The 26,218-nt window shown below is 42.7% G+C and overlaps 2 protein-coding genes across 4 annotated transcripts in view; one reads left to right on the forward strand and one right to left on the reverse strand.

Moving 5' to 3' along the window:
• Nucleotides 1-7,085, reverse strand: part of CCNB3 (cyclin B3) — a 60,160-nt gene extending 53,075 nt beyond the window's left edge. Inside the window, exons 1-2 of one of the 3 annotated variants that reach the window (XM_054695730.1) lie at nt 7,015-7,085; nt 370-537 (exon numbers count right to left, since the gene is read on the reverse strand). The gene's annotated coding sequence lies outside the window, so the exon portion shown is untranslated. Of the gene's footprint in view, nt 1-369; nt 538-6,225; nt 6,292-7,014 lie in introns of those variants that run through there. The other 2 variants (XM_037512386.2, XM_054695731.1) reach the window with 2 other exon arrangements.
• Nucleotides 7,086-12,930: 5,845 nt separating this feature from the next.
• Nucleotides 12,931-24,887, forward strand: AKAP4 (A-kinase anchoring protein 4). Its single transcript, XM_037512387.2, is given in 8 exon segments — nt 12,931-13,092; nt 14,926-15,021; nt 17,553-17,603; nt 17,818-17,919; nt 22,189-22,845; nt 22,847-24,078; nt 24,080-24,314; nt 24,547-24,887. Coding segments are annotated over 7 exon segments (2,529 nt in total). The 5' UTR covers nt 12,931-13,092; the 3' UTR covers nt 24,703-24,887.
• Nucleotides 24,888-26,218: the final 1,331 nt, after the last annotated feature.

Consider the following 26,218-nt stretch of genomic DNA (forward strand, 5'->3'; position numbering starts at 1 on the left):
CCCAAGCAGTCTGATTCCAGAGACCAAACACATAAGCATTAACCCACACCTGTCTCCTTGACAGAAAATTAAAAAAAAATATTTATTTTTAACTAAGTAAATGAGTATCTTCCTTTAAGGGTAATTGCTGTGAACAAGTGTCTGCACTATAAAGGAAATATAGTATTGACACAAGTCACTATAGGTCTTTATTTTAGTCAAGGAGGCGTAAGTCCAAAACAACAGCAACACAAAAATCACAAAACAATTTCATTTTTCTTATTTCTTTCCAGCATTTCACAAAACAAAAGTTATTTAGTAAACAGCTATAATCCCCCCCCAAAATTTAAATGTGTTTTTTCTCATTTTTAACACCTCCATTTGACTTACCCTTTCCTTTGGGTAGCATATAGAGAGATCTCTAAGAAAAGAGGAGACATCTCTCTGATTGTCCAATACTTTTGTCCAATACCATTGTCCAATGCTTTCTTCCTCCCAGGCGTACAGCATTCTCATACTCGCCTTTCTCCTCCCCATACTACATCCCTGCATGAAAATCTGATAGAAAAGATCTGCTATCATCTCACATTTACCTGAAAATATATTCATTGTGGATACAAGGCTTAATTTTGAAAATAAAATCATGGAAATACTAGGCAAAATATGAAAGAATATTTTTATAATCTTACAGAAGGAAAAACAATTCTAAACAGGTCCAAAAAATCTAGAGACAGCATAAGGCCCTATAAATTTTAGTAGCTAAATTTAAATTTCATTTAGCAAACAGAAAACCAAAACAAGGTTAAAAATCCTTAGAACAAACTGACAAAAAAACATTGGCAACATAACTGCAAGAGACATGTTTTCCAAAATGCAAAAGCAAACTTTATGATAAACAAAAAAACAAGAAAAATATGAACTATTCATCAAAAAATGACAAAAAATGAACAAATCATTAGAGAAGAAGTATAAATGGTTAATAAGTATGAAAAGATGCTCAATCTCACTAAAAGCAAATGCAGGTTAAAACAGTAATGCATTGTTTTTGTTCAGGACATTAGAAGTTTATTGTTAACAGATTAAGAACACCTTCTGGGTAAACAGGCACTTCTATTCATTGTTTGGCAGTAAAAATTGCCACTAACTCTGAGACGGTTATTTGAAAATACCTATGGGATTTTAAACATTTGGACTCTTTTACTCAGAGATTCTACTTCTGGTCATCTTTCCTACAAAAATAATTATTCTAAAAAATAAGGCTGAAATTTCCCCCAAATTTGAGAGAGACATAAACCAACAAGTTTCAAGAAGCAAAGCAAACCTTTAACAGGATAAACCCAAAGAAATTCAAATAAAGTCATATCATAATTAAACTTCTGAAAACTAAACACAAAGAAAAAACCTTGAGAGCAGCAAAAGAGAATGACACCTTTCCAATACAGTAAATTATTTTTGAATGACAACGGATTTCTCATCAGAAACCATGCAAACCAGGAGGTGACAAATTGTCAACTAAGGATCCTATATCCAAGGAAAAGATCCTTCAGAAGTGAAGGGGAAATTAAGTCATTCTCATCTGTTGACTCTACCAGAATAGAAAGTTCACAAAATAAAAAAGGAAATGAAGGAACATTGTAACATCAAGAAGAAAGAATAGTAGAAAGAGAAAAAGTATAGGTAAATACAATAAATTTTCCTTCTGATGCTGTTTTCTCAATTATGTTTGACAGTTATAGCAAACGTTTTTACCCTGTTGGATGTAGTTCTCAATGTCTGTAGAAGAAATGTTTAAAACAATAAAACAGATGAAGAAGGGTAAAGGAAGGAAAGATATTTACACCTTCCTAAAGCTGGTAAAATGTTAACTCCAGTAGACTGTGATAAATTATGTACGTATAATGTAACACCTCAAATATGCCCTAAAAATACTATACAAGGAGATATACTCAAAAACACTACAGGAAAATTAAAATGAAACTCAAAAGAATGTTCATGTAACTGACTTGAAGGCAGAAAAAGACATAAATGAGTAACAGATGATGATCAGAAAACAAAAATAGTGAACTTAAATCCTAACATACCAATTAATTATCACATTAAATGTAAATTATTTAAGTACAGAAATTAAAAGACAGAGATTGGTCGAGGAATTAAAAACATGACCAAAGGATATGCTGTCACAAGAAACCTACTTCAAGTATAATGATATAGGTAGTTTAAAAAAATAAAGTGGAAACCATACATACATACACTGATTTTTAAAAAGCAGAAGTACCAATATTAACACCAAATAAAGTTAACATCACAGCACAGCAAATTACCAGGGATAGAGAGGTTATATAATGATAAAATAGGCTTAAATCACCAAGAAGAAATGTGTTATACACCAACCAACAGAGCTGCAAAATACATGAAGCAAAATCTCAAAGAACTGAAAAGAGAAATAGACAAATCTGTATTTATAGTTGAACACTTCAGTTTCTCATCTCAATAACTGATAGAACAAGTAGATAAAAAGTCAGCAAGCATACAGAAGAACTCAACAATATCATCAAGACATTTTTAAGGCACCCCATCCAATGACAGCAGAATACACACTCCTTTCAAACTCCCATGGGACATTCACCAAAATAGACCATACTTCAATCTTAAAACAAACCTCAGTAAATAAAAAAGGATTGAAATAATAACTAACTGAGTATGTTCTCTGACCACAATGTGATCAATAACAAAAATAACTGGAATATCTTAAAGGTTTGGAAACTAAACGATATACCTCATGGATGAAAGAGAAGACTTAACACAAATCAAAATATACATTGATGTGAATGAGAATGAAAATACAGTATTTCAAAATGAGTAGGACATAGCTAAAGCAGTGCTGAAAGGGAAATGTATAGCACTAACTGCTTATGACTATATAAAAAAGGAAGAAAAGTCTAAAAGCCAGTAATCTAAACTCCATCTCCAAAAAAGAGCAAAATAAATCCAAAGCAGGCATAAAGTAGGAGGTGATAAAGATAAAAGCAAGAACTGATAAAATTGAAAACAGAAAAACCATTAGTGAAAATCAATGAAACAAAAAGTTGGGTACCTTGAAAACATCAATTAAATTGAGAAACCACTAGCAAAACTGATAAAGAAAAAAGACACAAATTAGCACTATCAGAAATAAAACAGTATATCACTACAAACTCTACTGACATCAAAAGGATAAGGGAATACTATTAACTATACATTTGACAATTTAATGGAAATGAACAAATTCCTTGGCTATCACAAAATACCACAATACATCCAATATGAAATGTATCATCGAATGGTTCCATGTTTTTAAAGAAATTCAATTTGTAATCTTTAAATTAAAAAAGTTTTCAGGCCCAGATGATTTCACTGAAGAATTAAACCAAATATCTAAAGAATAATTAGCACCAATTTTACATCATCTCTTCCAAAAAAACAGAAGAGGGTACATGTCTCAACGCATATAAAAACATTATTACCATTAACATCACAACCACCCAAAGACAGTACAAAAAATAAAACTACAGATCAGTATCCCTCACTAAAATAGATGCAAAATCAATAGCAAGATATTAGCAAACAGAATTTAGCAATACATAAATATTATATACTGTTTATTCCAGGGATGCAAGGCAGGTTCAAAAAATTAATGCACGTACCCTACCATAGCAATAGGCTGTCATTCACCAAATAAAAAGGAAAGAAAATTATTAGAGCTAATAAACAACTTCAAGGTTACAGGGTACAAAATTGATTTACAAAAATCAATTTTACTTCTACACACTTGTAAGGGACAATCTAAAAATGAGATTAAAGAAATAATTCTGGGCCTCCCCTGGTGGCACAGTGGTTGAGCGTTGGGCTACTAAGCTGCCCGCAGCCTCTGCAGCACGGGTTTGATCCCCGGCTGCTGGTGAGGGTCCCACATGGTGCACAGACCTCTCCTGCTACACCCACTGCTCCCCTCAGCAGTGTGTTTCGTCGGTCTGCCTGTTCTGTTCCCCGCTCTGGATCTGGTGAATTCTCTCACCCTCCCGCACTTCTGACTGTACCCAGTGCTTGTATAAAATAAATAAATCTTTAAAAAAAAAAAGAAAAGTAAGAATTCCACTTACAATAGCATAAAAAAGAATAAAATACTTGGAAATAAATTTAACCAAAAAAGTATAAGACCTATACACTAAAAACCACGAAACATCATTGAGAGAAATTAATGACCTAAATAAATGTAAAGACATCCCACGTTCATCAATTGGAACACTTAATATTTTTTATGGAGTTTTTTTTTAAGATTTTATTTATTCATGCATACAAGAACCGGGGTACAGGCCAGAGGCACAGGAGGGCGAGAGGATTCACCAGAGACAAAGTGGGGAACAGGCAGATTGACTGAAATACACCGCTGAGGGGAGCAGTGGGGCGAGCCAGGAGAGGTCTGCTGAGCCATGTGGGATTCTCGAAGGCCCGGATCAAACTCCCGCTGCAGAGGCTGCAGACAGCTTCACAGCACTGCGCTGAACCGCCTGTGCCACCAGGGGAGGCCCGGAACACTTAATATTGTTAAGATGGCAATCCTTCCCAAATTCATCTATAGCCATCTATACAATCCCTGTCAAAATCTGTGTAGAAAAGTGTTACACAACAGGTCTGAGAATGCTATCATTTGAAAATTCTGCTAGCAAGGTTGGCTGTTGGCCAGGATGTGGGGATTTGGGGAAGGTTCCCACCACCCTAATTAATAAGAGTAGCTCACTGTACCTTAAGTGTTTGTATAAAACATATGGTTTAAGGAAAAATGCCAGTTTTTTCCCCCAAGAACACTGGAGCTTTGGTACGTGCTAGGCAGAGGGTACCTGCATGCCCAGCGGGCAATAGAAACCCTGGACAGTGAGGGGCCTCCCTCGTGGCGCAGCGGTTGAGCGCTGGGTTGAGAGGCTGCCTGCAGCCTCTGCAGCTCCGGTTCGATCCCCGGCCGCCAGGTGAGGGTCCACATGGCCCGCAGACCTCTCCTGCTGCCCGCTGCTCCCCTCAGCAGTGTACTTTGGTCCCTCTGCCTGTTCTGCTCCCTGTTCTGGCTCTGGTGACTTCCCTCACCCTCCTGCACTTCTGACTGTACCCAATGCTTGTATAAATAAATAAATAAATCTTTTAAAAATAAATAAATCCATTTAAAAATAAAAAAGAAACCTTTGACAGCGAGTCTCTAATGAGCTTCCCTTTACTGGGAAAAGTCATGCTAAGTGAAAGAAGTTGGTCACAAAAGACCACTCATTGTATGATTCCATTTATATTAAATGTCCAGAATAGCCAACTCTACATAGACAGAAAGTAGATTAGTGGTTGCCTAAGGCTAGGGAGGTATAAAAGTGGGGGAGCTGGGGTGTAATGGCTAAAAGGTATGCAGTTTCTTTTGGAGGGGATGAAAATGTTCTAAAATGAAAATGTTCAAAAATCCATTACAGTGCTGATATTTGTACAGTTCTCTTAATACACTGAAATAATTGAATTGTACACTTTAAATGGAAGAATTATATGGCATTTGAATTAATTTCAATACAGCTGTTATAAAAATAATAGTAGCTAATAAAATATAGTTTCCTTAAAAAAATTCTGTTAAAGGGTGGCAAGGGAACATTCAGTAAAACCCGGTTTAATTAGGAAGTTATTGCTAAAAGTCAGGCAGTTTGGACCAGGGTGACCCAATATTCGTGGTCACGGCCAACCACTTCTATATGGTTCTGAGAATAGCAGTTCTTGAACAACCATTATCACAATTTTCTTTTTAATAATTGAGATACAATTATATAGCTCTATAATATATAACACTATATTCGTTTTACGTGCACACATTAAGTTACAATTATATAAACACATATAAACCCAGCACTATCCCTTGCAGAGTTAAGTGAAAATGAATAAAACATAGTCATTCTCCTCAAACATTTCTGGTATTTGGGAAAATAAAGTTCATACCGAAACACCTACAAAGAAGGTAGAACTTGGAAAGTGCCAAAGAACGCAAATATAAAACCTAGGAGTTTAGAGGACACAAGCTGTTGAGCACCCCAGGGGCGAACACAATCACTACAGTCACAACCACCCGACCAGCCGAGCCACTGAGCGCAGCCGCTGTGGGCTTCCTCGCAGAGCTGCGCAAGCACCGCTTTCCGGCACACGTCTTTATAATGGGGCTGTTCAGGAAACGAACCCAGAAATACACACCCGAATGCCGATGCAAGGATGGGGGGGGGGCAAGCCTCTGAGGGAGGAACGGCCAGTTTCCCTCTACTTTTGAGGAACGCCTCCACACAGGGCGCCGCCCCGACCCTGTGAACCGCGGCTTCCTCAGGCGGTCGCGCCCTCCCGGTGGCCACGTGAGCGCCTCATCCCCATTTAGCACCTCACTTGAGGGAAGAGGCTCAGTAGGACCAAGTCTGCCATTCCCGCGAGGAAACTACATGATAAAGCTAAAAACTGGGTGGTCTTCACCCCATTTTATGGTCCCTAAAAGGGAGGTTCCTTCAGGGTGGCTGGGGGAGGGCACCGAGGGAACGTGACAGACTTCGCGCTCTCACACCCCCTGCCTCTCCTCCAAGGTCTTCCTTTCAGTCAGTCACTGATACACTCTCTGAGTAAGTGATAAAAACTGTCGCCAACTAAAAGTATACTTAAAGGCTTTTTGTCAGCTGTTCCACACAAGTTTGTTGGTTTGACAGGGGAAAAATAAAACAAAAACAAAAACCAACTAACAGCCTTTCCCTCAGTCCCATCCCAGCCCTGGCCCTGGATCTAGTCACATAAAGGAAAGGCTCTTTGAGGATCTAGGAAAATAAGGTGCGGCTATAACCAGCCACACAGAGCTCAGAACAAAGGCCAAGCAGTCCGCAGGAACTCGCCACGGATCGGAAAAGGAAACCAGACTAGACAAGACAGAGCAAAACTAAGCAAACCAAACAAAAAGGAAGGACACGAAACGAAGCATGGATGATGGGAGAGGGAGAGAAAACTGACCGCCTCAGGGAAATCGCCGCCAGCAAATAGCGCCTCAGGCAGTGCGGGTGAGGAGACCAGACCGACCACACCATTCTCACCAGCAGGGGGAGATAGGAGTCGGCACTTGGTTCAGTCAGACTTAAAACCACCAGGTGGGGCCAAAAGATAGCAAAAGGGTACCCCTTATACTTTTCCTTTTCTTGGGGAACTTGTATTCTGCATCTTCAGTCCAAAGAAGGAAGAAAGGCGTACTCGTCTCTACACACACATACTTACACCCACCTCCAAGAAGATGGAAGTGGCTGGTGCCAGACCTTGACTAGCAGTCAAAATGGCTTCCCCTCTGCTAGCTACCCTTTGACAAGTTTGTGGGTTAAAGTAGTGTCCATTTCATAGGTCTGTGAGAATTAAATGAGATGATGGGTGTAAAACAGTACCAGCAAAATTTCAAGCCCCACTCCAAACCTGCAGAATGGTATGCAACCCAACTATCTCTTTCATCTAGCTTTCTAGGCGATTCTAAGGCTAGCTAATGTGGGAGAATTATCGCTTGCTCTAAAATGTCTGCCCATTTAAATCACTGACCAAGTTTTTCATCATGATTACAGATTCCATGACTGTGATTCTTGAACTGCAGTTCATAATTCCATGAATTGTGTTTCCTACCTGAAATGTCAAAACCATAATTTGTGTCTTGAGCTCATTTGTGCGCCCGGTATTGTGAATACAAAACAAAACAAAACAAGAAGCTGCCCCCATAAACTTTCAATGTAGATAATCCACGAATAGGAAAACTTAATAACTCTGTAAGGCCAGATCTAGTAAATGTCAGGTGAATTATAAAGACAACCAACAGATGTTCTGGAAAATCAGAAGAGAGAAATTCCAGGACTTTAAGTGGGGGAGAAGAGCCTGAGCAGAATTGGCCGCTGCCGAGCCAAGTCCACCCCTCAAAAATAGTTAAAAGCCATTCTCTGCAAGGCAAGAGTACTGTGAAAGTAAGCTCCTGCCTAACAGGCACTCCCAACAATTCAGCTGTACTCTGAAATTTAAAAAATGGGAAGGTTTATAGCTGTGAAAAGTCCTTATAGCCTCTGCTTCGATCAGTTATGGGAAAAGGCAAACAGATACGAACAATACAGACATAACATAAATACTTGACAGAAGTAATTATGCAGCACCATAACTGAGATATTCAAAAGAGCTATCGAATTTTTCACCGTAGTATGGTTGTGTGAAGTTGCTCTAAATGACATTGTGGATTCTCATGGCTGGAAAACAATTCAGGGGGAAAGAAGTGATTTTATTGCTCCACAGTAAATGATGTCTGATAATCATTGGCATCACTGCCCATTTTCCAAGTGGTCACAATGTCATCACACAAACTAAATTAGGCAGCTAAATCTGAGACTAGAAGACCGCTAGTGGGGCTAACAGGCAGACAGTCATCTCATGAAGTTCATTTAAACTTCATTTTTGCCATTATTCGTAATAATTATGTTACAGACAGAGGTCCCATTTATCTTAGTCGCTCTTTCAAGCCAAATAGAAGCTGAAGGCATATTTAAAGAGGTGATCTTATAATTATTCAGAAGTTTGTGTGGATGAGATGTTTGGGTAGAATAAATGAGGCTAGAAAATGAATGATGGTATTTAGGGGGGAAATGATGACCAAAGCTTCTGTGTTTAACATCTTTATGTTTGACTTTTAAAAGCTAACCTCAGTGTATACTACTTCACACTTGTTAACTCAGTAAGTGGCATTCCTTCTTTTGACAATTTGAACTTCCCTCCCCCCACCCATGCATCCCCACCTCTACCCAGTAGAAGCCAGTTTGAGAATGTCAGGAGCTTAAGAGAAAGAAGAGGGGAATACACTGTAACCTACACCTGAGCCTCCTTACATTTTTGTTAGTGGTTCCCGCTCCAAATACTGCTCTAGTTTACTCCTGGTTAGCCTCCAGGATGACAAGATTGGGTTGCCAGGGGACAGGGCTCCAAACATCCATTACAGTTGTCTCTTTGTAATTTAGGGAATTTGGTAAAACATTTTCCAGGCCTAGATCACAGTTGTTCCTTTCTGGGCTGGGAGACGTAGGGATTTCTAATCTGTTTTGTTTTGTTTTAATATTAGGGATATAATATACATTCTTGTGCTTGGAGGATAAACATTTTCTTTATTTGCTTCTTATTTCACAGACAAGAGCCAGACACAGGAGTTCTAACTTTTCCTTTAAATTAAAAGAGCCCGTTGACAAAAGGGTTGTATAGGAAAAACAGGCCCTATACTGTGAGTTTTAGATTGTTACTGTAGGGTAAGGAAAAATGTCAGGCTTTTCTGCCCTCCCACCATCAGGATAGATGATGGATCCTTGCGGTCCTGAATGCATGCCTGATGGCGGACACCTGGAGTAGGGTGTGGGCATAGATAGATGGGATTCACCTGGGCTAAGACTGGGCTTTTAAGGGTGGCATCACGGGGACACCAGAAGAAGCTGAAAGAGAAGCCTAGAGAGAAGCAGAAGCAGAGATCACCGGAGAGCCCAGATAGAGTGAGGATTTGCTGGGGACTGGGAGGCCTGCCAGCCTCCCAGCACCCCTGCCTGCTGTGTACCGGGTAAATCCCAATAAAAGATCTGCAAAAACCACTAAGGTCTCTGACTCCTCCTTCACCCGGTCTGCATGGGATCAGAAAACCTGCTCAGTGGTCATTCCTGCCTCTACAATTGGCATAAGTCGGCAAGATGATCCATGCAGATGGGTATTGGAGCCCTCCAAACACCTGGAGGGACTAAGGCATAACAGACTGTGTTTGCCTTTGACAACGGTGGAGGCGCCATGGCGGCACAGAAGGTGGACACACCGTCCGGGAGCTGGAGCTACGGGACAAGACCTCAGCTGGAGGAGGACACGCCCGAGAGGACCAGCCAAAGACCCATGAGGCAGCAAGAATCGTCGGGAAGAGAGGGCCACGATTCGGAGCTCGCCGGTGCTGATGGCAGGGAGAGGCCTAATGGACTTGGACTGATGGACTTGGACGGACAATCCCGCTAGAAGGCGGAGGACCTTGGCAGGTTATGTCTTTTGGGAATCTGGGGGTGGCCAGTGGGATGGCCAAAAGCAGCCTGTGTATACCCAGCAGCTAGGTGGAGGAGAAAAGCCAACTGAGAAGGCAAAAGCTGGTGCTGATGCTAAGTTGAGAAGCCCTGAGTGGCTGTTAAGCAGCCTGAGTATGCTGAAGACCTGTGAGTCTCGTAAAATCACCTGTGGGTGATGCCCTGCTCATTCTTGAGTGAGGGTGAGGAGCTGAGGAACCCGTCCTTGGGGGACGGGTGGGAAACGTGGCTTGGGGTGGAGCCTAAGCCGCATGTAGAGTTTGGATCCCCAACCCATGTGCTTGTGCAGTGGGTTGGCCTGAGTGCAGGGGTCTGCGAGTCGCATGGGTGGCTATGAAGGCCGAATGTTGGAGCGACACAGACAGAAACCCTGAGGGTTGGCGATTACCCCCAACAGTATAGAATCGCCAGTCCCAGAGTGAGTGCATCCTGGGGGTGGATGCGGTGTGTGGCTTGTAACCGAGACTACAGCCACAGAAGGCCAGGAAGCCTGACGGCTCCTGGTGTGTTACAGCAGATGCCGTGAATGGTTCCCCTCCCTCGTATGAGCAGTGCCTTCGGCAGCAGATGTAGTAGCTCATCTGCTGGTACCAATAATTATCTTTTGCCACTAGGTTGGTCCCCTGCCTGGACTTATTTGTGTGCTGTTGTATTTTGTTGTTATATTGTGATATATTTGCTTTTGTGGGCCATGGCTGCATTGTTTAAGTTTGCTAAGAAAATTGTATATATGTAGATTATATGGCAGAAAACCCTGAGGGGGTGGACTGTAGGGTAAGGAAAAATGTCAGGCTTTTCTGCCCTCCCGCCATCAGGATAGATGATGGATCCTTGTGGTCCTGAATGCATGCCTGATGGCGGACACCTGGAGTAGGGTGTGGGCATAGGTAGATGGGATTCACCTGGGCCAAGACTGGGCTTTTAAGGGCGGCGTCACTGGGACGCCAGAAGAAACCCAAAGAGAAGCAGAAATCACCGGAGAGCCCAGATAGAGTAAGGATTGGCTGGGAGGACTGCCAGCCTCCCAGCACCTCTGCCTGCTGTGTACAGGGTAAATCCCAATAAAAGACCTGCAAAAACCACTAAGGACTCTGACTCTTCCTTCACCCGGTCTGCATGGGATCAGAAAACCTGCTCAGTGGTCATTTCTGCCTCTGCAGTTACCACTGACAATGACTATTTCTTCACCAAAATTAATAAAAAATGTATATATTTAGGGTATAAAAATGATGATTTGATGTACCAGTGTAAGGGCAGAAGGCCACTGAACAGGTTTTCCAATCCAGCAGATCAGGTAAAGGAGGAGTCCTGGAGCCCTTGGTGGCTTTTGCAGGCTTTTATTGGGATTTACCAGGTACATGGCAGGCAGGGGTGCTGGGAGGCCAAGAGGCTGGCAGGCCTCCTAGCCCCCAGCAAGTCTTCACTCTGTCTGGTCTCTCCGGCATTCTCTGGTGGTTTGGCTTCTCGGCTTCTACGCTTCTACTGGTTCTCTGCCTCTACTGGTTCTCTTCTGGTGGCGTCCCTGTGACGCTGCCCTTAAAAGCCCAGTCTTAGCCCAGGTGAATCCCATCTACATATGCCCACACCCTAAACCAGGTGCCTACCATCAGGCATGAATACAGGACCGCAGGGTTCAGTCACCTTTCCTAATGGCGGGAGGGCAGAAAAGACTGATACTTTTTACCTTACCCTACAACCAGGCTCCTCTGAGCCCTTTTCTAGACTAAGTCTCAACTCTGGCCTATATGAACTTCAACTTTCAACACAATTTAATCTCTATGTTAATAAACTTCAACAAACACCAGCAGAATTTTCTATCAGTTCAAGGCCATGCCCCTTGGATGATGACCTGAGAAAGTTCAACACTGCCAAAAGAATGAACTGTTTGTTCTAGTCAAAAACTAAGCATAGTGTCTTGGCCTCCCAATTTTTAGAGCAAAATTTACTTTAGAAAACTTATGATTATAAATCCTTTCTCTGTTCCGTTGGGATATATCTTCTAGACCCCAGGAATGTCTTACTCAAGAACTTGGGAGTCATCCCTTTGAAATACAATCATAAAGAAAGATAGGGTTCCTGTCCCTCAGTGTCTATAAAAGAAAGGAGCCTAACTTTGATAAATATCAATTAGCAAACACAGACTCCCTGATCACATGGATCAACTTCCCCACTGACACAAATTTCCCTCAGTCATTTTCCTTTTACACACCCCTCCTTTAAAAAGCTACTTTTTGCCTTTTGTTTCATCAAGTTGAACTCTATTCATCCAAATAGAGTTCATGCCATGAATAAAATCTGTCTTGCCACCTTTACCAACTGTCTGGGTATTTATCTTTGATACCATGAACTAATAAGATAACAATTGTACAGCAAGGTTAAGACATGCAATACCAGGGAAAAGGGACATGAATGTAGAACCAAGAAACTATGTAGGGGGTCATCTCAAGTGATTTTTAACTCAGAGGTATTTATTCTCATGCCTGAGGTTAAAGTGGAAACATGTGGAGAAAGGACAAGGCAAGATGAGACATGGGTACATCTGGTTATGGGCTCTAAACTGAGGCTAAACTGAAGGCATCTCAAAGTGTAATGGACAATAAGCACTGGCCAGAATGGGAAAGAAGTGGCGCTCAGGCCTTTCATGGTTGGAGGAGCCTATGAAAGGCTGAACTTGCCCCAAGTGGATTGACTTTATTTCTAGAATAATTATGTCTCATGTTGGAGATCAGTTTGCTGGACTAGTTAGATACCCATAATCCTTTGTTACCTCACCTTTATGCTGTCACTGTTCACCATAGAAACAGTGATGTCCCACAGTATAAATTCAGGTGCCAGCTGGCAGGCAAGGCTTTAGGAGAGTATGAAGGGTTGAAGAAAGAAGTAACATCCCAAGTCAGACTAGAAGGTCATCACAGCATCCGAATTGACAAGAAAAATTATTCGAGGGTCGCAGATAGAAGCCTACTCTACTACCGCAAAGGTAAGGACATCTTCTGACTTTCTTTTTTTAACTAGCTAAGGGGGTGTCTTGGTGGGGAGGTAAAGCCACAGAAACTGCTAAGGTAGCCTCCAGGTTTGTTTATTCATACTTTTATTCAGGATGCCCAGAAAGGACTTTGACTAACATTTATCTGTTTATACATAAATCCAAAGATCTCTTGGCACATAACTCTGAATCTCTAGTTGGATATCCAAAGAAAAAGAAGTGAAAATACCTTTTTGTTCACCAAGGCTGGTAATCATTCTGTATGTGAAAAACACAGATCTCTACCAAATGGGTAACTAATATGATTAGAGTGTTTTGTAAGTCTAGCTAGAAGAGGGAAGAGAAAGAGAGGTCTCAGGGTGCTTTGAGGTACACAAAATGTGTAAAGGGGGTGGGAGGAGTGGGTAAGGGGGTCACTTTGATGGTAGCAAAGGATGTTAGACCTTTGTTGATGGCTACAGTGTGGGATATATATTTATTGAGGTGTGAAATGATACTGCTGTAACTTATGTAAGTTTTAACCATTGGTAAATCAACTTTTAAAAAGAAATGTATGTACCCTCCTAGAAAGAACAGGAAATGTGTGTCCTATGGCAGACAATTTGATGTGTGTGTTTTATTTAAACACTGGCTTTGAATTTTATTTTATTTATGCCTTTTGTATTTATATGTTTTTACATCTGATGTGGTGATGATGTGAGGGGGCAGCTGAGTTGGCCAGCAAGCCCCGCCTTGCTGAGGTTGCTATAGTTTCGGGCACTATGACACAACAAAGCCCACTGTCATACCCGGGGGGTTACAGGCAGCCGGGCTGGGCCTGGCCCTTCAGTCTCATCCCAGCAGCTGACGGGGTTGGCAGCAAATTGCAGGTGCCCAAGAACTTGGCACTGCCTAGTTCCATCTACAGGGGCAACTCTCCCTTCTGGGCGGTACATTTTCAGCCGAAAGCCAAAAATAACTTCAATATCAAGGTAATGAGTTCTTAAATTTTAATTTTTTACAGTTTTTTAGGATTTGGACTTTGGCTATATCCAAAACACACGAGGGACCTCTATGCCTTCTCCTCTTTTTTCTAGGCTAGTGATATCTAGCTCTTGAAAAATAACAGTGTGGGAGCCTTTTATTAAATTTTTTTCATGGATTTGTAGAGATTCTTGAATGGAAAGCCCAAAAAGATCTTGGGGGAATGGTAAAGGATGGGACTGTTAGCCATGAAGGGTAACTGTTGGAAGACAGAAGGAAAAGAGGGGGAGGGAGGGAGAAAGTGGAGGGGAGGAGGGAGGGAAGAAAAGGAGAAATAGGAGGAGGGAGGAAGAAAATGGTGGAAAGGAAAGGGAAGGCAGGGAGGGAGTGTGGGGAAGGGGGAGGGAGGCAGATTCAGTATGTTTAATAAAAAGGGTTGCCAGGATTAACCTTTGTCTTTTCTCATGGCCCTATGTGTTATTACTAATTCCCTAATTAAACTTCCTTTAATGAGAAAGACTCTGGGTGAACTGGAGTTAGCTAAAATTCAGTTAATTTTTAGGAGATGAGGTGATGAGGTGAGCTTGATTGAAGGTATCTAAAGTGGAGACGGGACATTGAGTGGAGTTAAGGAAATTGGGTAGAAGTAAATCACTAAATTTAATTCCCACAGTCTCCAAATCTCCTTTCAAATTTGCTTCCAAAGTTAATATGATATGCCTATAGTTTCAAATACCTGATGTGAGGCGTCTAAATTAAAGGAGACTATGGCTTGTGCTAAAAGGTATTGATGCCAATCAAGTTCAGACATTTCAGAGGGATCTAAGAACCACATATTAACCTTTCCAATTTCTCTCTTTCCAGATGTCTGATAGCATTGATTGGTTACACAGCCACAGAGGAGTGTGCAAGGTAGATCTGTACAGTCCCAGAGGAAAACAAGATCAGGACCGAAAAGTGGTAAGATACAAAATAACTTGTTCCAAGTGGAAAGGATTGGCATGCAGTTTTATTAGCTATCCTAGAGCCCAGGATAAACTAATGGACGGTGATACTACAGGTTTCTAAGCAACCAAGCACTCAATAATGCCTATGGGGCGGGAGTGCTCTTTACATCACACAGTGGCAAATGGGAGGTTCAGGATAAGTGACGTCAAGGAATTGGGGAAGAAAGCAGGGGAGGGGAGAGGGGAGGGGCGGGGCGGAGGAGGGGGACAGAGGGGGGCCAGGGGGTGGGGGAGGGAGGGCGGGGTGGAAATGGGTGGGAGGGTCGTGGGTGGAGGAGGGGGCGGGGTTAAAGGGGATGGGAGGGGTGGAGGAGGGGCAGCATGACTGCGGTGGGAGGGGCGGAGGAGGGGCAGGGGTGAAGGGGGGTGGGAGGCAGGGCGGGCGGGGGGGGGGGCGGGGGAAGGGGGATGGGAGGGGCAGAAGAGGGGGCGGGGGTGGGAGGGGCGCGTTGGAGGAGGTGGGTGGGGGTGGAGGTGGGTGGGGGTGGAGGTGGGTGGGAGGGGTGGAGGAGGGGGGTGATGGGGGTGGGAGGTGCAGGGTGAAGGGGTGTGGGAGGGGCAGAGGAGGGGGGTGGAGGTGAAGGGGGTGAAGGGTAGGCGGAGGAGGGGGCGGCAGGGGTCAACGGGGTGGAGGGGTGGGGCAGAGGGGGCGGCGGGGTGAAGGGGGGTGGGAGGGGTGGAGGAGGGTGGGGGTCAAGGGGGTGGGAGGGGCGGGGTGGAGGAGGCCGGAGGGGTGAAGGGGTGGGAGGGCAGAGGAAGGGCGGGGTCAAGGGGTGGGGGCAGAGGAGGGGGCGTGGTGAAGGGTGGGGGAGGGGTGATGGGGTGGGAGGGGCAGGGGTCTAGGGTGTGGGAGGGGCAGAGGAGGGGGTGGAGGTGAAGGGGGGTGGAGGGGTGGGGGGTGGGAGGGGTGGGGCGTGGGGGGGGGGTGGGGCATGGGGGGTGGGGGCGTGGGGGCGTGGGGGGATGGGGGTTAAGGGGTGGGAGGGGTGGGGCAGAAGTGTGGTCAGGGGGTGGGAGGGGTGGAGGAGGGGGGTGATGGTCAAGGGGGTGGGAGGGGCTGGGTGGAGGAGGTTGGAGGGGTGAAGGGGTGGGAGGGGCAGAGGAAAGGGTGGGGTCAAGGGGTGGGAGGGGTGGAGGAGGGGTGGAGGAGGGGTGGGAGGGGTGGAGGAGGGGCGGGTTAAGGGTGGGGGGCAGAGGAGGGGGCATGGTGAAGTGGGTGGGAGGGGTGGTGGGTGGGGGTGAAGGAGGGTGGGAGGGTTGGGGGCAGAGAGGGGGCAGGGGTGATGTGGGGTGGGAGGGGTGGAGAAGGGGTTGGGGTGAAGGGGTGGGAGTGTGGTGGGAGGGGTGGAGGAGGGGTTGGGAGTGTGGTGGGAGGGGTGGCGGTTGTGGAGGGGGAGGTAGGGAAGGGAGGGGAGGCGGGGAGGAGGGGGGAGGGAGGGAGAAGGGCAGGGGTTGGGGGTGAATGGGGGTGGGAGGGGCGGAGGAAAGGGTAGGGGTGTAAGGGGTATGGGGGCGTAGGTGGGGGAGGGAGAGGGAAGGGGAGAGAGTTGGGTGAAGGGGGAGTGGAGGAAGGGGGCAAAGAAGGATTGAGGTGGGGTGGGGCTGGGGGGCGGGGCTGGAAGTGGGTCAGAGGGAGGGGTGGGAGGAGAGGTCTGGTCTGAGGGGTGGGAGGATTAGTGGTTGCCTAGTTACCAGCCCTATTATCTGACACCTCCTAGGTCATAATAAAGTTGCCTAGCTATCAGCAAGCTGCACTCAAGTGGGAGTCCTATAGGAGGACAAATATTTCATGCTCCATTCACAAATATCAAGTGACTTTCACAGTACTTCACCTTTTTAAATCGTATTCAAATACCCACTCATACTATTGGCTACTTAATATGCTTTAAAATGAACAATGTTTTTAAAATGCACTTCTATTAAAAGATTACCATCACTGTGAGCACTATTACCCATATTATTACAGGTTTCATATTTTATTATGTGTTTTTTCTATTTTTTTCTAATAAACAACAAAAATGCCTCTATTAATCACAAGTGTTCATCCACATACCCCCTATGGTCTATATCATCAGTAGTAAAAATACCACATTTGAGAACTCTAGTGGAGTAAAATGTGTCCTAACCTGGCAGGGCCCACACATCGAGTTCTAATTCATGCTCTATCTTTCAAATTGTGTCAGGCAGGTTACTTCTCTTCTCAGTTTTCTTAATAAATGTGGATGTTGTATTTTGGGGCTCGCTCTCTGACAGGTAAGTGGTCTCCTTTAGGAAATAATCCTAAAATTCTGTCTGCCTAGCAGTAATCTTAATAACATTTACTGAGCACCTAATACAGGTACAGTGCTAAAATATGTAGATGCACTGTCTCAGTCAATCCTTACAAGAACCCTATAAGGTAGGTGCTATTACCATCTCCCAGAAAGAGAAATTGTGACCTTTTCTCTAGCATTTTTCTAAATCCATCCCCCTAATTTGTTGCAGATATGCTTTGTCGATGTGTCCACCTTGAATGTGGAAGATAAAGATTCCAAGGTGAGTGTTTTCTGTTCCTCTCAGAGTTATAAAGGGTGGGTAACTACTGAGAAGAATTACCAGTGATAACATGAGGGAAGGGAAAGTTTGTGGCAGACTGTCTTTCCTTCAGAAAGAAAAGGGACAATAGAAGACATGAGATTCATGCTTTGAAGAGGTAAAAGGGTTGGGGGCAGATTGAAAAAGTCTCTAAATCTAACTGTTCATTCCATAGGATACTGCTTGTTCCAGCTCGGACAGTGACTTAAACCTAGAGAATCTGGAAGAAAAAGAAATTATCGTGATCAAGGACACTGAAAAACAAGATCAGTCTAAGGTATGTTTAGCCTCTGAGTCCACCCTTTCTAATCCCCAGAGCCCAGTACTAAGTCCAGAGATAATATGAGAACTTGTCAAACAGGCCCTAAATTTGAACACTGTGACATTGTAGAGAACACAGGCTTAAGTTCAGAGACACAGTAAGTTCAATGTTCTCTACCAAGCTGTGTGTCCCACGAGACTCAAAAAATAACCTACCAAATCCTAATAGGTAACTTCTACTTTCAGATAGCAGGGAAATGTGTATTCTAAATTATACCTGTTAGGCTCTTGGTTTGGGGTGGGCATTAGAGCACACAACAAGTCATTCCCACAGTCCCCCAAGCCTAGAGTGGCTGATATTTGAACAAGATATTTGACTTTAATGCAAAAAAAAAAAATCAAGTAGTCCTTGTACTAACACAGATGTTGTTATAACCAGAAACATTTCTGTTCCCAAACACCTTAAGAGTGATGAGAGTGGCCTCTAAGAAAGGAAAAACAATTCACTATTCCAAAAGAGAGTTTGGGGTTCAGTCAGAGATGACCAACACTACTTTGTAGTCTTAATAAAGCGACAAATTATGTGTGGTGTTTATTTATAAAAGAGTAGCCTGTATTTCCTCTGCACAATGGAGATTCCCTTGATTACAAATCTATTTGCAAAAAGTCAATCTTCTTACGATGTCATGTTTCTAGGAATTCACTGAAAAGAGTGAGAGGAAACAATGGAGTATGTAGTTCTTATGCACATACCCTGACATGGGCATACAGTCACAAGCATAAACACACATATACAAATTTACACATTTACATTATACATTTATATACAGTAACACAAAATTTACACAAGCAAAGACACACATGTATAACTACAAGTGATAGCACACACAAACATTGCTACAGCATATATTGACAGTGACTTACACACATTTACAAAGATAGGCAGTTCATGGGTCAGCTGCATTGTCATGGCACACAGAACAACATCCATAATTATCCATGTTCACCATGAGTATACATACACCCACACACGTCAACACACATTTACAAAGATAGGCAGTTCATGGGTCAGCTGCATTGTCATGGCACACAGAACAACATCCATAATTATCCATGTACACCATGAATAAACATACACTCACACACATCAACACAAGCCTTGATCAAAACACCATGCAGACTCAGATATACACACACATACTTACGAATATACTTCATGTTGATAACATACATGGGAACTTAAACAAAATGATACATAGTCACTGATACCCAAGTTTACATACATTAATACACACATGGACACAATATACAATGATATCCTAACTCATGTATTCAGGCACATATCAAATGACTTTCACACATTTAAAAAGATAGGCAGTTCATGGGTCAGCTGCATTGTCATGTCACACAGAACAATATCCATAAATATCCATCTACACCATGAGTAAACATACACTCACACATGTCAACACACACAAACCTTGATCCATCTACACCATGAGTAAACATAAACTCACACACATCAACACACACAAGCCTTGATCAAAACACCATACAGACTCAGACATACACACACTTACGAATATACCCCATGTTGATACACACATGTGAACTTAAACAAGATGATACAGATTCACTAATACGCAAGTTTGCATATATTAATACACACATGGACACAACATACAATGACATCCGAAATCATGTATTCAGGCACATCAAATGACTTACACACATTTACAAAGATAGGCAGTTCTAGGGTCAGCTGCACTGTCATGTCACACAGAACAACATCCATAAATATCCATCTATACCATGAGTAAACATACATTCAACACATCAACACACACAAGCATTGATCAAAACACCATACAATCTCAAATATACACACACACTCACGAATATACCTCATGTAAATACACACATGTGAACTTGGGTATTAGTGAATATGTATCATCTTGTTTAAGTTCACGTTGCATACATTGATACACACATGGACACAACATACAGTAATATGCGAACTCATGTATTCAGGCACATATCAAATGACATACAAAGATAGGCAGTTCTAGGGTCAGCTGCATTGTCATGTCACACTGAACAACACCATAAATATCCATGTACACCATGAAAATACATACACTCACGCACGTCAACACACACACAAGCCTTGATCAAAACCCCATACAGACCCATATACACACACACACTTATGAATATACCTCCTGTGATAACACATGTGAACGTAAACAAAGTGATACATATTCACTAATACCCATGTTTGTATTATGGACAACATACACATGAACACAACATACAATGACATCCGAACTCATGTATCAGGCACATATCATGACTTACACACATTTACAAAGATAGAAAGTTCTAGGGTCATCTGCATTGTGTAAATATACACCATGAGTAAACGTACACTCACACACATCAACACACAAGCCTTGATCAAAACACCATACAGATTCAGATATACACACACACACTTACAAATATACCTCATGTTGATAACACTTATGGGAACTTAAACAAAATGATACATATTCACTAATACCCAAGTCTGCATACATTAATACACACATGGACAAAACATACAATGACATCTGAACTCATGTGTTCAGGCACATATAAAATGACTTACACGCATTTATAAATATAGGCAGTTCTAGGGTCAGCTGCATTGTCATTTCACACAGAACAACATCCATAAATATCCATCTACAACAAGAGTAAACATAAACTCACACATGTCAACGCACACAAGCATTGATCAAAACACCATACAGACTCAGATATACACACACACCACTTATGAATATACCTCATGTTGATGCACACACGTAAACTTAAACAAGATGATACATATTCACTAATACCCAAGTTTGTATAACTCATGTATTCAGGTACATATCAAATGACTTTCACACATTTACAAAGATAGGCAGTTCTTGGGTCAGCTGCACTGTCATGTCACACAGAACAACATCCATAAATATCCATCTACACCATGAGTAAACGTACACATGTCAACACACACAAGCCTTGATCAAAACACCATACAGACTCAGATATACACACACACTTATGAATATACCTCATGTTGATACACACATGTGAATTTAAGATGATACATAGTCACTAATATACATTAATACACACATGGACACAACATACAATGACACCTGAACTCATGTTTTCAGGCACATATCAAATGACTTTCACACATTTAAAAAGATAGGCAGTTCATGGGTCAGCTGTATTGTCATGTCACACAGAACAACATCCATAAACTTAAACAAAATGATATATATTCACTAATACCCAAGTTTGCATACATGAATACACACATGAACACAGCATACAATGCCATCTGAATTCATGTATTCAGGCACATATCAAATGCCAGGTATATGCAAAACCCACACACATTCTCAGGCATTGGCATAGAATATATATATATAACATAAATTAATACCCAATTCATTGACATACATAGTCTATTCAATCACTATTCACATATTCATACTTTAACTATACGTTTATTAATATGTTGTATAGTTTAATATGTATGTCATTAAGTGAATTTATGCTTTAATATAAGTTCCTTTTAGCTGCATTATACATGTTATTGAATTCATATCAAAACATGCAGAGCACTCTCATCAATTCCTCATTTACATATTCAGATATATATTAACATACACAATATTTTCACACTCACACACATACAAAGTGTACACATTAACGTACATATGTTGGCTTATACAGTGACAGAAAAGATGGGTATTGATGTCAGCACATTATGACATGTGTCTGCATCACATGTAGTCAATCATACAAATGCACTGACATGCACATACACACAATGGCACACTTTCATACTCTAATAATACAGACTGGCACATTCTCACATCTGTTGAGATGTTCACACTCATGAATTACTATATTGAATGACAACAGGCACATTGAAATTTTTTCCACTTTGAAATCTTTTTGGTGAATAATGAGATATGTGTCACATTCAGATTTATTAATAAACTTTAATAATGCTTATATATGTTCCAGTGTACAAATGTCTATACTCTATATGTCTGTCTATAAACTGTTGTTGCCACCACTTGTGCTTGTGTGCATATCAATGGAAATAATTATGTAAATTATTACGACAATTTATATAAAATCTCTTTGACCTTTAGAAATATATTTTCTAAATAAAATAAGGGAAAGAAGTAGCTTACCCACACTCTTATAGATAGGTATTCTTCTTTTTTTTTAGATGGAGGGATCTGTATGTCTTTTCAAACAAACTCCCTCTGACCCTATAAGTGTCCTTAATTGGCTTCTCAACGATCTTCAAAAGTATGCCTTGGGTTTCCAGCATGCGCTAAGTCCCTCAGCCTCTAGCTGTAAACATAAAGTAGGAGAAACTAGTGAGTATCAAAAATTTGAGAACTGCCTCAGTGTCTATGCTGATCAACTGAACATGGACTACACGAACAACGGACCACACAACTTACACCTAGAAGTGACAGCAGCTAAAAACACCAATAATAATCAGAGCCCATCCACTCCTCCAGCCAAATCTCCTAGTTCCCCAAGGGCAGTTATTTCACCTGATGGCGAATGCTCTATGGATGACCTTTCTTTCTACGTGAACCGACTCTCATCTTTGGTTATCCAGATGGCACGGAAGGAAATCAAAGAGAAATTGGAAGGTGGAAGCAAATGCCTTCACCACTCATTCTATTCAACCTCTGGGGACAAAGGGAAAAATAGCCCCCGCACTGCTGTGAGTAAGATAGCTTCTGAAATGGTCCACGATGCTGTAGAGGTAACTTCTGCAGAAATGCAGGATAGTGGTGAGGAGGGTAGAGATAGTGGCCGAAAAACCTTTCTGTATAGTGAATTGTCCAACAAGAACAAGACTGGCGAAAAAACAGATGTGTCAAAAAGATAGCAAGGAATTTGCAGATTCCATCAGCAAAGGGCTCATGGTGTATGCAAATCAGGTGGCATCTGACATGATGGTCTCTGTTATGAAGACCTTGAAAGTACATAGTTCTGGGAAACCAGTTCCAGCCTGCGTGGTCCTGAAGAGGGTACTATTAAAACATACCAAGGACATTGTCTCTGATTTGATTGATTCTTGCATGAAGAACTTGCATAATATCACCGGGGTCCTGATGACCGACTCAGATTTTGTGTCAGCTGTCAAGAGTAATCTGTTCAATCATGGGAAACAAAATGCTGCAGGGATCATGGAGGCGATGCTGAAACGTCTGGTCTGTGCTCTTCTTGGGGAGAAGAGGGAGATGAAATCACAGAGCTTGTCATACGCATCTTTGAAAACTGGATCCCATGATCCCAAGTGCAAGAACCAAAGCCTTGAATTTTCGGCCATGAAAGCTGAAATGAAAGGGAAGGACAAAGGCAAAATGAAACCAGATCAATGCAAATCATTAACCAGTGCAGAAAGAGTCGGTGAACATATCCTCAAGGAAAGCCTGACCATGTGGAATGAAAAGCAAGCAAACTCAGGCAAGGCAGCTGGCAAATCATGCACCAATAAAGAGGAAAAAAGAGAAAAAATCACCTCTTCCACTGATTCTTTGGCAAAGGACTTAATTGTCTCTGCCCTTATGCTGATCCAATACCATCTGACCCAACAGGCCAAGGGCAAAGATGAATGTGAAGATGAATGTTCTAGTTCTTCCATGAGCTATATGTCTCAGGGTGCCCAATACGAAAAGTCTGGAAGTGGCCAAAATACCAAGGCACTTTCAATGAAACATCTGGAATCTCATGGAGCTCCCAAACCATCCACCTCTCTCAAGGATACGCAACAGCTCGACTCCCAGAAACTGGATATGTCAAACATAGTTCTAACGCTGATTCAGAAACTGCTCAGTGAGAGCCCCTTCAGCAGCGATGAAATATCTGAAGGTGAAAGCAGTCTTTCTGAGACCAAGGCAAACAAATCAACTTCCATGACCAAGAGACCCGAAAAAATGGATGAACACTTCCAGGACCATCAAGAAATTGATTTTAGCAGTGGGATGAAGCAAGTGAACCGACAATTTATAGATCAACTCGTAGAATCTGTGATGAAGCTGTGCCTTATCATGGCTAAGTACAGCAACAACGGAGCAGCCCTTGCCGAGCTAGAAACAAGCCTTAGCAAACAACACCAGTTACCAAGCCAGTAGCTCTAAATGCAATCACGAGGGTGAAATGTCCCATAATTCTCATGATTCATCTGGACCAGAAGTCATTGTGAATAATCAGTGCTCAACAAGTAACTTGCAGAAGCAGCTCCAGGCTGTCCTGCAGTGGATTGCGGCCTCCCAGTTTAATGTGCCCATGCTCTACTTCATGGGGGATGATGACGGACAACTGGAGAAGGTAAGCGATGCAACCGGGCACAAAAAAAAGAGGGTTGGAATGGGCAAGGGCAGGGCAGGGAGGCGAAGGGGGAGGGAGCTCCATTGTACCTAGTGCTTCCAGCCCTGGCTCTGTGGCAAGCTTTAATCTCAGAATCATGGGCAGGAAAGTGGGTAGGGGTTAGTTCACTTTATCCAGCTGGGTCCTGTCTCCCAAAGCATCACGTGACTCAAGCTAACTTCTCTCTCCACAGCTTCCCGAGGTTTCAGCTAAGGCAGCAGAAAAGGGATACAGCGTAGGTGATCTCCTGCAAGAAGTCATGAAGTTTGCCAAGGAGCGTCAGCTGGATGAAGCCGTGGGAAACATGGCAAGGAAGCAACTGCTAGACTGGCTGCTTGCTAACCTGTGAGCTCCTTTGACTCCCCCTGCATCATACTCCCCAAGCAGCCTTCCATCCCAGTCTGTACACCCCAATCATGAAACCAGTCAACTGAACACTACACCTTTGTATTTCCCAATACACAAGCAGTTGGACTGTGCAAACCCAGGGTGTCCAGTAAGCTGGGCAACACCATGAATAAAAAAACAAAATACGTGTCATTGTTTTCTTAAACATACATCTGAGGCAAGTAAGGGGAGGGGTCCAATTACCTGGACTGGTGATAGTGTTGGTTGTATCCAGATCCCACACCGGGTTATATTCTAAAACGCAAGACACGGGGACCTAACCCAAAGTTATCTACTTTTTACAAATACTAGTTAAAATCTAGTTTTACCACCTGTGACCACATCCTTTCTCCTGAAACAGCACAACTAACTTGATGTAAAGAAAAACTTTTCCAATCCCAAAGATGCAGCCTTCTTGGTCTTTGTTAAGAGTTTCCGGAAAGTTTAGACAAAAAATGAACTGAAGAAAGTATGTTATTCAAGGTAAGTATCCCAGTGTTCACTGCACAGACATAACATCCCAACGCACATACATATACACACTTAGTGTCCACAGACATTACCCTCTGACCACCCACACACACACTCAGTGTTCGGTGCACAAACATTACCCCACACCACACACACAACCAGTGTTCATTGCACAGATATTACCCACAACACATACACACACAGTGTTGACATTGCCCCACATAACACAAACACCCAGAGTTCCTGTACAGACATTAACCCCCCACCACACATACAGTGTTCACAGACAAAAACCCCACTAGACACACACAACCAGTGTTTAAGATATTACCCTCTACCACACACACACACAGCCAGTGTTAACTGCAGAGATATCACCCCTCAAAACACACACACAGTGTTCATAGACATTAACCCCCAACACACACACAGTGTTCATTGCACAGGCATTACCCCAAACACACACACACCCAATGTTGACTTCAGAGACATTAACCCACACAACACAACACACCTAGTGTTCACAGACATTACATCCCTACCACACACACCCAGTGTTCACAGATAAGGCCCCTCACAACACACACACACACACACTGTTCCTGCACAGACATTAGCCCACGCCCCCACACACACACCCAGTGTTCACTCACAGATATTACCCCAACCACACACACACAGTTTCCTGCACAGACATTACTCCCCACTACAAACACACACCCAATGTTCATTACACAGCATTACCCCCTAGCCCCCCACACTCAGCAGTGTTAACAGACATTGCCCCCACACCACAAAAAACAAGTGTTCCTGAAAAGACACACACACCTAGTGTAAATGGCACAGATATTACCCACAACCACACACACAAATCCACTGTTCACAGACATTTAAACCCCACAACACACCCCCCACCAAAGTTCACTGCACAGACATTACCCCCACCAATACACACACCAAGTGTTCATTGCACAGACAATACTCCCCACCATAAACACACAGCCAGT

The sequence above is a fragment of the Talpa occidentalis genome, unplaced genomic scaffold (genome assembly GCF_014898055.3).
Source record: "Talpa occidentalis isolate TD23 unplaced genomic scaffold, MPIMG_talOcc4v2.1 talOcc4.15, whole genome shotgun sequence".
NCBI lineage: Eukaryota > Metazoa > Chordata > Mammalia > Eulipotyphla > Talpidae > Talpa > Talpa occidentalis.